The 16166-nt window shown below is 35.8% G+C and overlaps 1 protein-coding gene across 1 annotated transcript; it reads right to left on the reverse strand.

Moving 5' to 3' along the window:
* Nucleotides 1-14223: 14223 nt before the first annotated feature.
* On the reverse strand, nucleotides 14224-15803 carry LOC139862697 (mitochondrial import inner membrane translocase subunit TIM14-1-like). Its single transcript, XM_071851320.1, has 3 exons — nucleotides 15473-15803; nucleotides 14937-15115; nucleotides 14224-14754 (listed from the first exon to the last, which is right to left on the reverse strand). Exons 1-3 carry the CDS (start codon nucleotides 15473-15475, stop codon nucleotides 14598-14600), a joined length of 339 nt encoding a protein of 112 aa, XP_071707421.1. The 5' UTR covers nucleotides 15476-15803; the 3' UTR covers nucleotides 14224-14597.
* Between the last annotated feature and the right edge of the window lie 363 nt (nucleotides 15804-16166).

Raw genomic sequence — 16166 nt, forward strand, 5'->3', positions numbered from 1 at the left:
AACGGGGAAGATGTACAAGGATCTCAAGAAACATTTTTGGTGGCCGGGTATGAAAGCCGATGTTGCTAAATACGTAGGAGAATGTTTGACGTGTTCTAAGGTCAAAGCTGAGCATCAGATGCCATCAGGTCTACTTCAACAACCCGAAATCCCGGAATGGAAATGGGAAAACATTACCATGGATTTCATCACTAAATTGCCAAGGACTGCAAGTGGTTTTGATACTATTTGGGTAATAGTTGATCGTCTCACCAAATCAGCACACTTCCTGCCAATAAGAGAAGATGACAAGATGGAGAAGTTAGCACGACTGTATTTGAAGGAAGTCATCTCCAGACATGGAATACCAATCTCTATTATCTCTGATAGGGATGGCAGATTTATTTCAAGATTCTGGCAGACATTACAGCAAGCATTAGGAACTCGTCTAGACATGAGTACTGCCTATCATCCACAAACTGATGGGCAGAGCGAAAGGACGATACAAACGCTTGAAGACATGCTACGAGCATGTGTTATTGATTTCGGAAACAGTTGGGATCGACATCTACCATTAGCAGAATTTTCCTACAACAATAGCTACCATTCAAGCATTGAGATGGCGCCGTTTGAAGCACTTTATGGTAGAAAGTGCAGGTCTCCAATTTGTTGGAGTGAAGTGGGGGATAGACAGATTACGGGTCCGGAGATTATACAAGAAACTACCGAGAAGATCATCCAAATTCAACAACGGTTGAAAACCGCCCAAAGTCGACAAAAGAGCTACGCTGACATTAAAAGAAAAGATATAGAATTTGAAATTGGAGAGATGGTCATGCTTAAAGTTGCACCTTGGAAAGGCGTTGTTCGATTTGGTAAACGAGGGAAATTAAATCCAAGGTATATTGGACCATTCAAGATTATTGATCGTGTCGGACCAGTAGCTTACCGACTTGAGTTACCTCAACAACTCGCGGCTGTACATAACACTTTCCACGTCTCGAATTTGAAGAAATGTTTTGCTAAAGAAGATCTCACTATTCCGTTAGATGAAATCCAAATCAACGAAAAACTTCAATTCATCGAAGAACCCGTCGAAATAATGGATCGTGAGGTTAAAAGACTTAAGCAAAACAAGATACCAATTGTTAAGGTTCGATGGAATGCTCGTAGATGACCCGAGTTCACCTGGGAGCGGGAAGATCAGATGAAGAAGAAATACCCGCATCTATTTCCAGAAGATTCGTCAACACCTTCAACAGCTTAAAATTTCGGGACGAAATTTATTTAACGGGTAGGTACTGTAGTGACCTGAATTTTTCCATGTTTATATATATTAATTGAGATTGATATTTACATGATTAAATGTTTCCAACATGTTAAGCAATCAAACTTGTTAAGACTTGATTAATTGAAATAGGTTTCATATAGACAATTGACCACCCAAGTTGACCGGTGATTCACGAACGTTAAAACTTGTAAAAAAACTATATGATGACATATATATGGTTATATATATAGTTAACATGATATTATGATAAGTAAACATATCATTAATTATATTAACAATGAACTACAAATGTAAAAACAAGACTACTAACTTAATGATTTTGAAACGAGACATATATGTAACGTTTATCGTTGTAACGACATTTAATGTATATATATCATATTAAGAGATATTTGTACATCATAATATCATGATAATATAATAATTTAAAATCTCTTTTGATATTATAAACATTGGGTTAACAACATTTAACAAGATCGTTAACCTAAAGGTTTCAAAACAACATTTACATGTAACGACTAACGATGACTTAACGACTCAGTTAAAATGTATATACATGTAGTGTTTTAATATGTATTCATACACTTTTGAAAGACTTCAAGACACTTATCAAAATACTTCTACTTAACAAAAATGCTTACAATTAGATCCTCGTTCAGTTTCATCAACAATTCTACTCGTATGCACCCGTATTCGTACTCGTACAATACACAGCTTTTAGATGTATGTACTATTGGTATATACACTCCAATGATCAGCTCTTAGCAGCCCATGTGAGTCACCTAACACATGTGGGAACCATCATTTGGCAACTAGCATGAAATATCTCATAAAATTACAAAAATATGAGTAATCATTCATGACTTATTTACATGAAAACAAAATAACATATCCTTTATATCTAATCCATACACCAACGACCAAAAACACCTACAAACACTTTCATTCTTCAATTTTATTCATCTAATTGATCTCTCTCAAGTTCTATCTTCAAGTTCTAAGTGTTCTTCATAAATTCTAAAAGTTCTAGTTTCATAAAATCAAGAATACTTTCAAGTTTGCTAGCTCACTTCCAATCTTGTAAGGTGATCATCCAACCTCAAGAAATCTTTGTTTCTTACAGTAGGTTATCATTCTAATACAAGGTAATAATCATATTCAAACTTTGGTTCAATTTCTATAACTATAACAATCTTATTTCAAGTGATGATCTTACTTGAACTTGTTTTCGTGTCATGATTCTGCTTCAAGAACTTCGAGCCATCCAAGGATCCATTGAAGCTAGATCCATTTTTCTCTTTTCCAGTAGGTTTATCCAAGGAACTTAAGGTAGTAATGATGTTCATAACATCATTCGATTCATACATATAAAGCTATCTTATTCGAAGGTTTAAACTTGTAATCACTAGAACATAGTTTAGTTAATTCTAAACTTGTTCGCAAACAAAAGTTAATCCTTCTAACTTGACTTTTAAAATCAACTAAACACATGTTCTATATCTATATGATATGCTAACTTAATGATTTAAAACCTGGAAACACGAAAAACACCGTAAAACCGGATTTACGCCGTCGTAGTAACACCGCGGGCTGTTTTGGGTTAGTTAATTAAAAACTATGATAAACTTTGATTTAAAAGTTGTTATTCTGAGAAAATGATTTTTATTATGAACATGAAACTATATCCAAAAATTATGGTTAAACTCAAAGTGGAAGTATGTTTTCTAAAATGGTCATCTAGACGTCGTTCTTTCGACTGAAATGACTACCTTTACAAAAACGACTTGTAACTTATTTTTCCGACTAGAAACCTATACTTTTTTTGTTTAGATTCATAAAATAGAGTTCAATATGAAACCATAGCAATTTGATTCACTCAAAACGGATTTAAAATGAAGAAGTTATGGGTAAAACAAGAATGGATAATTTTTCTCATTTTAGCTACGTGAAAATTGGTAACAAATCTATTCCAACCATAACTTAATCAACTTGTATTATATATTATGTAATCTTGAGATACCATAGACACGTATACAATGTTTCGACCTATCATGTCGACACATCTATATATATTTCGGAACAACCATAGACACTCTATATGTGAATGTTGGAGTTAGCTATACAGGGTTGAGGTTGATTCCAAAATATATATAGTTTGAGTTGTGATCAATACTGAGATACGTATACACTGGGTCGTGGATTGATTCAAGATAATATTTATCGATTTATTTCTGTACATCTAACTGTGGACAACTAGTTGTAGGTTACTAACGAGGACAGCTGACTTAATAAACTTAAAACATCAAAATATATTAAAAGTGTTGTAAATATATTTTGAACATACTTTGATATATATGTATATATTGTTATAGGTTCGTGAATCAACCAGTGGCCAAGTCTTACTTCCCGATGAAGTAAAAATCTGTGAAAGTGAGTTATAGTCCCACTTTTAAAATCTAATATTTTTGGGATGAGAATACATCCAGGTTTTATAAATGATTTACAAAATAGACACAAGTACGTGAAACTACATTCTATGGTTGAATTATCGAAATCGAATATGCCCCTTTTTATTAAGTCTGGTAATCTAAGAATTAGGGAACAGACACCCTAATTGACGCGAATCCTAAAGATAGATCTATTGGGCCTAACAAACCCCATCCAAAGTACCGGATGCTTTAGTACTTCGAAATTTATATCATATCCGAAGGGTGTCCCGGAATGATGGGGATATTCTTATATATGCATCTTGTCATTGTCGGTTACCAGGTATTCACCATATGAATGATTTTTATCTCTATGTATGGGATGTATATTGAAATATGAAATCTTGTGGTCTATTATTATGATTTGATATATATAGGTTAAACCTATAACTCACTAACATTTTTGTTGACGTTTTAAGCATGTTTATTCTCAGGTGATTATTAAGAGCTTCCGCTGTCGCATACTTAAATAAGGACGAGATTTAGAGTCCATGCTTGTATGATATTGTGTAAAAACTTCATTCAAGAAACTTATTTTGTTGTAACATATTTGTATTGTAAACCATTATGTAATGGTTGTGTGTAAACAGGATATTTTAGATTATCATTATTTGATAATCTACGTAAAGCTTTTTAAACCTTTATTGATGAAATAAAGGTTATGGTTTGTTTTAAAATGAATGCAGTCTTTGAAAAATGTCTCATATAGAGGTCAAAACCTTGCAACGAAATCAATTAATATGGAACGTTTTTAATCAATAAGAACGGGACATTTCAGATCGTAACCACCATCACCACCTGCACTACCACCAGTTCATCCATCGTATTCACCACAACCACCACGTACCAGCGCCTACATCACCAACTACGTCACCATCGTCTTCGTCTGCTTCATTTTAACTACGAAAGAAATCAAGAAATCAACCTAATAACAATGGCAAATCCTCAGGTTAGTTCTTCTTTCACTATATATGTTAGTTATATGGGAGTTGTATATCAATTTTATATGTTCATATATAAATGTGAAAATGTGCACACCAACTGTTCGATGAAATGTCTCTATGATAATCATCATTATTTAACCGTATTCTTGCTTTTTTTAAATAATGGGGTTTATTATCTCTTGTTTTGTATAGTTTTTTGGTGAAACAACAATTTGTTGCTGGTCAAAATAACTTGACTGTCCAGGACGCAAGAGTAATTTTGCGTCCTTGCGTTCCGGTTTATATATGGTCGCAAGACCAAATTTGCGACCTTGCGTACCTGTAGTTTAGGACGCAAGACCAATCTTGCGTATTTGCGTATATTATGCTGATGTTGTTATTGTTAATTTTACAGGGGTGGGTTGAAGGTAAACTGACGATGAAGAATAAAATAAGTATTATAGGTGATGTGAAGAAAGTAATGACCGAAAATCAAATAAAAATATTTAAAGAAACGTGTTTTGGTGTATGGTTAAATCTTGAATACATGGGAAACGATCCCGGACTTGTACATGCAATGCTCCAGCGTAAAACTGTACGGCCGGAAAGAATTGATGATGATAAGTACCCAGAGGAGCAAGATGACATATGGTTTAGATTCAAGCCTAATTTTTCTATTAGATTTGGTCGCCGTGAATTTTGTCTAGTAACGAGGTTTTTGTTTGGTACCCGTACGGATATGGCACATTACATCCCTAAAAATTATGAAAAGGAGACGGCTCCAATTAGACAACGTGTATTTTCGTCCATTAAAGAGAGCACAAACATTTTGATTGGTGGTATTGAAAAGAAGCTACTAAAAAGTAGTCGGGTTGGTGTTTCGGACGATGATGTGGTTCGACTAGCAATCATATTAGTTGTAGAGAGATCTTTTATGGGTAAACAATCTGCCCATGTTGTGAACAAGAAGTTCTTATATTTAGTTGAAGATTTTTCAAGAGAACCGACTTACGAAGCGGTTAGTGAAGGGTTTGTTGTTCGGGAAAGCCAATTAGAGAGCGGCAAGGCGTACACTTTGGTGGGATTTATGTGGGCATTTAAGGTAACGACATGTTTGATTTTGAAATAGTTTTATTATTTAAAGATAATATATATATTGATATTGTTTAAACAAAAATGATTTGTAGATTTGGATCCTCGAGGCTTACCGTCGTACCATTAAATCCTTTGCTACAAAAACGGACAAGAATGGAGTACCGAGGGCTCTTTTTTGGAAGCGTACAACAGCGAAGACTTTTGAAATCTCTGATTACATTAAACTTTTAGATATTCAGGTCATTGGGCTTTAATATTTGGAATTACCATTGACTGGTAAATGACTGTTGAAACAGAGAGGAAATGGCAAGGACTCAAGACCATTCCTGCATCCTTGCATCTTTGGTAAGTGTGGTCGCAAGGGAGTACTTGCGTCTTTGCGTACGTGCTACTATGGAGACGCAAAGAATTGTTTGCGTCCTTGCGTCTGTTTGACCAGAAAAGTTCCAAGTATTTTTTTGTTATCTTGTGTATAAAGTCTTGTTTGATTATGCAGGATGATTGTCCCAAGAACAAGAGACCTATACGTGGTCTCTTCCCCACTGATACAGAGAAGGAGTGTCAATGGTGGATTGATAGTGACGCGTTATTTCTTGGAACTTTAGTTGAACAGGAGATCCAGCAAGAAGAAACCCCAATAATTCCAGAAACTGTAGAGGAGACACAGACACAGGCACAGACACAGACACAGACACCAACACATCAAAATACCGAGGTACAAGAATTACATCGTGTGGTAGCGTTGTTGACCGAGCGGGTATCCAAAACTGAAAAAGAATTTAAAGAGCGGTTGGACAAAGTTGAAAATGAATTAAGTGAATGTAAAAGGAAATTGTCGGAATACGAAGAAAACCCTTTTCCAGAGCAAGAGTATCCGGTATATTAAAATTTATTAATTATTTTTATTTTTTGCATTTGAATATTTGTTCTCAATGAATTTTTATAATTTTTGTTTTTTATTTGTTATTTGCTTAGGACGATACGTACTATGAGAAATCATTCTCTGACAATGAGATTGTCAACTCTTCTCCGATGCAAATACGACGTGGAATAAGAGAAAGACGACCCATGCGTGCATTAAGGTCCCCGTTTACTTCACCTGGATATAGAAAACCAATTGAGAAGGTAAATTGCTGCATTATAATATTTTAATTGTGTTTTTTTTATAAAAAAAATGCATAAATATTTGTTGTTCTTGATTCACTGATGTGGACGCAAGGTTATTCTTGCGTCCTTGCGCTTGGTGGACGCAAAGTTTGTCTTGCGTCCTTGCGCTTTGTGGACGCAAAGTTAGTATTGCGTCCTTGCGTCTGTTGTTTTTATTAACCATATTTCCTGTTTTGCACAGCTGTCCAGACATGTCATTGAGAAGGTGGAAAACATGAATGCGATTAACCTAGATACAGAAGAGCAATGTGAGGATGAGCAAATGGTTGATCAGAAAGCTGTTGATGGACAACCTGAGGCTATGGTAGTTGATAATGTTGCCCCTGGTGAAACAGAAGGACCAAAGAATGTAAGTGGTAAGGATGTGAAGGTGACTTTTAAGAGAAAAAGGAAGGAAAAGGACTGGGCTAGTGAAGAAGAAATCTTTGCCATGATCGACAGACTTATCAATGATCAAGGTTTTCTTAAACCACCACCCACTGGAGCATGGAGAGATCAGAGAAAGCATGCACCCCCTGCAAAAGATCCCACGACAATTATACAGAGCAAGCAAGAGACCCGTTGCATGTTCATCTTTCAAAGTGATCAGTTCATTTACCTTGGTCCGGAGTTTTGGATTCGCTTGCTGGGGTTAGGAGAGGCAGGATATTTGGAGAACTTGGTGAGTGATCTTCTTAATGTTTTGTTTATGACATGAATTATTGTGTTAATATCTTAACTTGTCTTCTTAATTTGTAGCACATTGATGGCTGGGCTACATTTATTTTAAGATATCGTCAGAGATTTATCCCCAGAGCAAGCCAGATGTTTAACACTCCTGAGTTTCCACATGAGGTGGTTAAAGCAAGTTCTCGATGGACAATTATGCCATCTGGATTCCTGGCTCAGCTTGCAAACTTTAAAGAATTTTGGGGATTAAGTCAGAAGGAGAAGGAGGAGAGGTTGAAGCAAAAGGAAGAGAAGTTGAAGCAGACCAAGGCCAAAGATCCTAATTTCAAAGAGAATTAAGGAATCACTACCTTTAGGGTACCAAATTACACTTATATAATTGCTCTTGGGGATGGTAGTGATGAAATGTATCCAGCTTGGTCTTCATGTGATCAGGTAAGCATTTTAATTATCAATCTGGTTTTGATTAAAATTAGTGATCAGGTGATGTTTTTTGTAAACTGGAACAGGCGCAAGGTCTATCTTGCGACCTTGCGTCTCGTTATTTACTTGGACGCAAGGTTTATCTTGCGACCTTCCGTCTTTTATTTTGCTAAGACGCAAGGTAATTCTTGCGACCTTGCGTCTTCGTGTTATTTGGACGCAAGGTGAATTTTGCGTCCTTGCGTATGTATTTTTTTCTGACTAAACGTTCTTTCTGTTTCAGATCTTGATCCCAGTACACTTTAGAGTCCCAGAACATTTCTTGCTGCTATCATTAAAGTTAGAAGAAATGAAAGTTTATGTGTACGACAGTTTACCCGGTCTTGCAAGTGAACAGCTACAACATGTTGTCACAATGTTGTGTGAAAACTTGCCCGTCTACTTGTACGCGATTGACTACTATAACAAGACTCCAGAATCACAGCTTGAAGATTACTACCAAAACAATGAGAGTATGGAGTTGATGATTGAATCTGGGCGTAATGTGCCAGTGCAGGCAGGTGAAACCGGTGACTGTGGTGTTTGGGTGTGCATCCATATGGAGAGACTAGTGTTTGCACAGGAGGGGCTTGATGACATTGGAGATCTAAAAAAGGCTGCACAGGAATATAGGAACAGAATGGCAAGGACGTTCTTCCGTGCACGTTTTGATACACTACCACCACCACCAGAGGAAAAAGATGCGACAAGGGATGCTAAAAAGGCTGCACAGGTTGTTTGATTGTACCCTTGTTGATATGTATATGTGTTGTTTGAACTTGTTGTTTGTAATTATATGATTACAAGTACTTACTAGTAGGTCTATATAAATGTGACTCTGATGGGAAAGAATAGACTGTAAGAGTAGCAGTATGCAGAAAGATGGACTATCTTGTGATTTGACCAGGGTTTGGTAGAAAGATGGACTATATTGCGACCTTGCGTCTGTATTAATGAGGTCGCAAGGTCGAAAGATGGACTATATTGCGACCCAAATATCCTGCCTTCAAATGCGCTCCATCGACGATGATTATCGGGCGACAATGTTGAACAAATGATTGAATCTACAGGAATGAACAATGTTAAAACAAATATGTTTTTAATTTTTTAATCGATACGCAAGGAACGCAAAATTTAAAATATACATATTAAATGGTAATAGTAATACTTACAACTACGCCAAGGGAATAATAACACATCAGAAATCTATTTTCTTTGTCTGTGATCAAATTCGTTACGCTTCCGGGGTTGTGAATCTTAATGTTATGTAGGTAAATTGGAAGCATTTGGTACGACTCTTCACTGCTCCCACGAAGCATCTGTAATGTATGACATTTGGCCCTCCATGCTTGATTGTAAGATATGCTGACACCAAATCGGCTGCCTATATCCGCACGTATATCGTTTGCTTTATATTCCCGGTTTGCAGATTTGAATGAATCCACAAGCATACTACCCAACACCTTTTTGATTGCATGTTTATTGTTTCCCATAATTAGTGTGCGTGAGCATGTGTGTACGTCATGCAGTTTCTTTACCATAAAGTTTTCAGTGAATCGTATTCTGTAAGCACTACATTTCCACTCACAGTTTGGCAACACACATTTAGCGGTGTATCGAGATTTGTCTGACTTTACAGGCTTTATTTGGAAGTTTTCTTCAAGACATTTTGTAAATAGGGTGTTTATAAACTCTTCTTTGTTCAAGAAAGTTTGACGGACTTTAATTAAATCTGACACCCTATACGTGGTTGGTATTTCAGTCGTCTGTTCGCGCTCTTCCTCATGCTGACTTAAAAGAGTTGGCATATTTCAGAACGGATCTTGCTTTTCTTCTTCATATTGGAATTCTGCGTCTCCGTCTTTTCCTCCATCTGAATCACTATCTTCGACATGAGGTACCTCAAACGGGTGGTCTAATTCTTTAATTTTACATACGTTTTCAAGACCATAGTTATGCAAATCAAACTCTTATGTGTTAGGAAGTGGCAATTCAGGTTCTTCCGCTTCCAAATTGTTGCTTGCAAGGTTTTCTTCGGTATCATTTTGTAGTAATAATTGTTGTGGTTGGTGTTTTGGTGGTTTTGGTGATTTTGATTTTTTTGGTGTGGGTGTTTCTTGGTTTTGTTGTAGTAGTGGCTGGTTTGTCGAGAATTTTGTTTCTGGAATCCGTTGTGGCTGATGCATTATTACTCTATCGACAATATAAATATCAATAGGAGCATTTACAATTGCATATTGTAAAAACTCTAGAAAGTCTTCATCATCATCAGTAATATCAAAAACTTGATTATTAAAAACGTATCTCATTGAAACAGCTGCATTCGGTGGGAATTGAATCTTTTTAAGAACATTTTTTATCAATATTTTCCGATTCATTGGTTTTCCGGGCGCAATTGGGAGTCTTAACCGAATTCTAAAACAATCTCGTGGCATATATATGGGTATTTTGTTAATGTACTCAAAAGAACCCCCACAACATATATTAACAACAAATCTATCATCATTAACACAATTCATAATGACAAAAATTAGTGAAAAAGTGGTTAAAATAGTACCTTAACGTGGGTATAAGCTCTGCATTGAAAAATTTTGAAATATTTATGAGACTGTGATTTCAAAGTCTCAGGGTCAATCTATATATAGGGACAAAATATTATCCGTAAAAATCTATGATATCTAACGAAATCTTATCCACAGAATCGTATTTCTGATCAGATAAGGTCGCAAATTCGCAAGACGCAAGGACGCAAGCTTGCGCCTTGCGAGGGCAACTCGCAAGTCACCTTGCGTCTTGCGAGGGCAACCTGGCAATTGTTTTTTTTTTTTTTTGGGCTCCAGCGCAAGAAACTACATGGGAATGGGCATTTTGGCTATAATCCCATTTTGTCTAGGTCTTTTATTGACTGATTATGCCCATTTATTTATTATTATACGGAGTATTGTAGTAGTTTTTTTTTTTTTACTAACTTCTGATTTTGTTGTCTAGCTCTAAAAAACTTCCGAAGAAGAATGCAAAGATAAAGATGGGGGTCGCGAATGATAATTATGTTTTGCGGGATCAAGATGAAAACGAAGAGGTTGGCTTTTGGTGACATGCTCTGAGTGAATGTTTCTTTGATAGTTCGGTAGCCGGATAGTCCATGGGGGATGAGTTTCTCGCGGGAAATAAGAGCGTTGGTGGCAAAGCAGTTGCGGGTTCTTTCTTTGATTTTTTCGGTTCAGTTATTAAGAATTTCAAGGCTCACAAAGTAAGCAAAGTTGATCAATTTCAGCCTAAAATTAAAGCGAAGAAGGCAAAGAAAGTTCATGGCGCCGAACTAAAGATAATCAACGTTGGTGGCATATGATTTCGTTTTCATTGTTTGGTTATTTCCTTAGGGTTGCTCTTTTTTTGTTTAGGTTTGTTGGCGGGTGGTTTATTTTTATTTGGTTAGGCCTATTTGTTAGTATGTTTTCATACTGTTATGTTGCTTTTGTTTAGTTGTCGTGTTTAGGTTGGGCTCGAGTGTTCACTTCCTTTGCTAGTTTGTTTGTTTCATTTTTCATGGGTTTGATGAAGTGTTCCTTGTTTTATGAAGTTTCTGTTTTTCGGCAAAAATAAAATTAAGTTTTGGCATAAACAAAAGAGAACTTATAGTTTCAAAACAGCTACTTTGATCAACAAAAAGAAAATAAGGCCGACTTTATGAAAGATGGGAAGAAACAGATTAGTATGACGTGATAAGTGACGACGGACTGATGTGGTTTACTAATCTTCTCAACAAGATCTTGAAAAGCACAACAATGCCATAACAATAGAGAGGGCAAAGTTATTCTAATCTATAAGAAAGAAGAGAATGGCAAATATGTGTTAATTAGATAGGTATAAAAGTATAAACTACTTAGCCATAATGTGAAGCTTTGGGGGAGATTGGTTGACACTAGCTTTAGAAGTGAGACAAAGGTGACTGAAAACCAATCTGGTTTCATGCAAGATCGTAATTCTGTTGAGGTTAAAAGACCTTACACATGGAAAAAACTATGAGGGATTTCATCGATGAAAGAGTTCTGCCGTCATTACAAGTAAACTTTACCTTGTTCATTGTCCTTCCGTGCAAACATTTTTTTTTAATGGAGGTTAGCATTGGACAGGCTCCCGACCCCTTTATATTTGTCGATGAAAGGCTTGGAGATTCCTTCTATTGTGTGTCCTATATGTGGTTTCAATGTGGGATCTAGTAATCACGTTTACTTTTCATGTACCTATGGCGGATCAATTTTGGCTTAAGATTCGAGTATGGTCATATTGTAATTTGCCTGCGTTTGTGTCTTGGAACAAGTGGTTTCTATGGTTTGAAAGTTGGTCTGCAGCTTCAACGAAAAAGAGCAAGCTTGTGGCTATTGTGGCGACAACATTATGGAGTATTTGGCGATTCAAGAATGACACTTGTTTAGTGGTACTCGTCCCAAGAAAGAATGTTTGTTTGATTACATTTGTAGTTTCTATTTTTCCTTTGGGCAAAATATAGAGGTAAGCAAGTGTTGAATCGCAACTTGTGGCTTTTAAGCCCTTTGTAATTGTTGGTTTTAACCCGTTTCTAGCTTCTTGATAGCGGGTGTTTTTAATGAAATTTTGAGGTTCCAAGAAAAGTGTTACACGCGAATTGATTTTAAATGACCCTTGATGTTAGAGCCGATAATGTGGATATAATAGAGCTATTAGAGATGTGTATGGAGTTTGGAAACTCAAAGTTATTGTTATTAGAGGTAGGTTTACACCAGAGATCTGCTCATTACTCATTGCTTTGATTCTATACGAGCTAATGTGGTGAATACACCAATTTATTTCATGATGCTTGATTTTTCAATGATTGTTGGTTTTAACCCGTTTCTAGCTTCTTGATAGCGGGTGTTTTTAATGAAATTTTGAGGTTCCAAGAAAAGTGTTACACGCGAATTGATTTTAAATGACCCTTGATGTTAGAGCCGATAATGTGGATATAATAGAGCTATTAGAGATGTGTATGGAGTTTGGAAACTCAAAGTTATTGTTATTAGAGGTAGGTTTACACCAGAGATCTGCTCATTACTCATTGCTTTGATTCTATACGAGCTAATGTGGTGAATACACCAATTTATTCCATGATGCTTGATTTTTCAATGATATAGTGCTTATATCGGAGACCAAGGGGGACCCAAATTGAACACTAGAGCAATGGATGAATGCCTTGGAACATAATGGTCTACGGATCAATTGAAAAAAAAAAATGGACTACCTTTGGTGTAACTTCGACACGAACAATAAAGAAAAGAACAATGTAGTTGGCATCCGCATTTGAGACCAAGTCTTACTCCGGCATGATTCTTTTAGATATCTAGACTCAGTGGTACATAAATTGAGGAGGATAAACTAGACGAGACTCACCGGTAGGTTGGAGTGGAGAGCAGCAACACGAGTCTTCAATAGGAATGTACCTCAAATGTAAAAGTAGGTTGCCTAGTACAGTATAAGATGTACACACATATATCTCTACATATATCCTTGGTCATGTAGAACATCTTTCGATATGTATTAATCTTTTATTTGTATATAGTACTAAGGGCGCTTTTCTATTGTACTACATGTTTGCTCACAGAGTCACAGGTTCTCCTATGTGCTCTCGGGAAGAGAAAAATGGATGACTTTCTTTACCCTTGGGTAGAGATCTGACTGCATTTTTATTCTAGGATAAAAAATGATTATCTACATCTCACTTCTTAATACCTCACACTTGTGAAATTGAGTATCTACATTGTTTCAATCAAATTAAAGCAAACCTTGTTAACGCATTAATTAACATCTACTTAAAGAAGGTTTCTCCATTTATACAGTAAAAGGTTAATCCAAAATGGTGTCAACTCATGATACCACTATTAGCTATGAAAAAGCAATACACGAAGTATGTGTTAAATCAGTCATCTTTGGCTTTGAACATGAAAATGTGTAGATTATCATGGCATGAAGTAGTTGTTTTACTATATGTATAGATTATTATGTGCAGTATTAAATTAAACTACCCACTATATAGTAAATTTATAGCGTGCTCATTAATTATAGCACCATCTGTAGATACCCGCCTGGATACAGGTTTGAAATTGGTCAGAAGTTGCACCCAAAGGTGTACATCCGGTAATTCCTTACATTTATAATCAAACACAGCATGATGTCTTACATAAGTTACATTGTCCCTAAATTTCATTAAGAATCGAAATACAAATTTGATAACGGTAGTAATTAGAAAAATGCATTCCCCAAAGTTTAAACACGGGTTAACAAATCCAAAACTAGTCTGGCTAAACATGCTGCTACTCACTCTTGTACAAACATCTAAAATGGCTAAAAGAATATTGCCCACTACCATCAGTAATCATCAACTCTCAAAATTACATCAGCACGCAGTTGCTTCGATTCCATGAATTATTTCAAGAAACGTTAACTCATAGTTGCAAATAGAGATATAACATTTGAAGATATAACAAATTTATGTTTAAGCTAAAAGTGGTCTCAGAAAGCAGAACCAGTGTTCTTTGTCTTCCTCAGCATCATATCTTTTGCTTCGCCAATTTTGGAAGCGAGATAATGACTACCTCCTGCATCTGGATGGTTTGCAACCATCACCTTTCGATATGCCACCTGTACCTTATCTGCTGCACTACTTTCCCTATACATGAAAAAAACACATTTAACATATATTAACAGTATATATATTTTGCAACAACTTACAATCAAAGTTTTATTTTTTTATTTTTTTTTTATTTTTTGTCAAACAATACCCAACAAAAACAGCTAAACTCATCATTACAAAGATTTGTAAGAAATTGAACCAGCAGAAAATAAGAGTACCTGACGCCAAGAATGAGAGCGGCTTCTCGTCTAGTCATTTGGGGTTGAAACCCGCCTTTATAAAATTTGCGTAAAGCAGTTGTAGCTGGTCTAGACTTGAACGCAGTCCAAGCTTGGATACCGTATCGAGCAGCAGTTGCACCAGTAGCAACTGCAAGTCCAACCATAAGTGCAGTCGCCTGATGGACGTTCAAGTGTTAGACTCAATAATCAATATGATTATAATGCTTTAACACTACAGTTTCATAAGTACTATTTAATATATCAGGAAGGAAAATTTAATATGTTTTTTGGTGAAAATCAATCAGGTATTAAAAAGCAGTCCTAATCTATCATCTATCATTCTAATTATTTCAAATACCTCACAAAACAATAGATTATGAAAAATTAAGAACATAATCAAATTAACCGCTTACTACCTATTATTCTCTACTTAATAATCTGGTAGATGCATTAATGTTCTATCTTACAAACCAATAGAACCAACAATGGTAACAATATATCAAATGAGTACAATAGATGATTAGATGACCAACCATTTAATCGTTATTGCAGAACTCAAACAAATGGAAAGGTTTTCTTGAAGCTTTACGAAATTAGGGTTTTTTTAAATAATCGTGGAACAAACCCTAATCAAGCTCAAAACTTTTCGCCTAACTTGCAAATTCAGGAACCAGGTGTCGAAAGAGAATAGATTGTTCTGAAGAATTATAGTGTTATCTTAATTGTATGATAGATAGACGACGAACATATGATTTGTAAATTCAGACAGCAATATATGGCAGATGAATTCACAGGTTTTAAATTTGGGGAGACGACACCGACTTATGACTTCTCCCCCAAGTTAATTTAGCCCTAATTTGTGGCTATTATCATACGAAGTATATCACTTATCAAAGCCAGTTTAAAAATAGTCAAAATTATCAAAATCGTTCTTGTTGCCTTTTTTATCTACGTATTTTAAAAATTGTAAATTTTTCATTCTTAATAGTCTAAACGTGTCCCAGTTTAGTTTAGTTTAGTGTCTAATGACATTTTTCAGTCACAATTTCATTCCCATGTTAAGTGAGGGATTCTCATAGTATGCCAAATTTTCACGGAGAGTCCAAATCATTAACGGACGTTATAAATTTCGTTAAAATTCGTCAACCCATGTCCCCAAAGTATGCGGGGGTAGTCCAAATCGCTAGCGAACGTTAAAAAAACTTCGATTGAGAAGGTTCATCATTT

Source organism: Rutidosis leptorrhynchoides, chromosome 8 (genome assembly GCF_046630445.1).
Source record: "Rutidosis leptorrhynchoides isolate AG116_Rl617_1_P2 chromosome 8, CSIRO_AGI_Rlap_v1, whole genome shotgun sequence".
NCBI classification, from domain to species: Eukaryota; Viridiplantae; Streptophyta; class Magnoliopsida; order Asterales; family Asteraceae; genus Rutidosis; species Rutidosis leptorrhynchoides.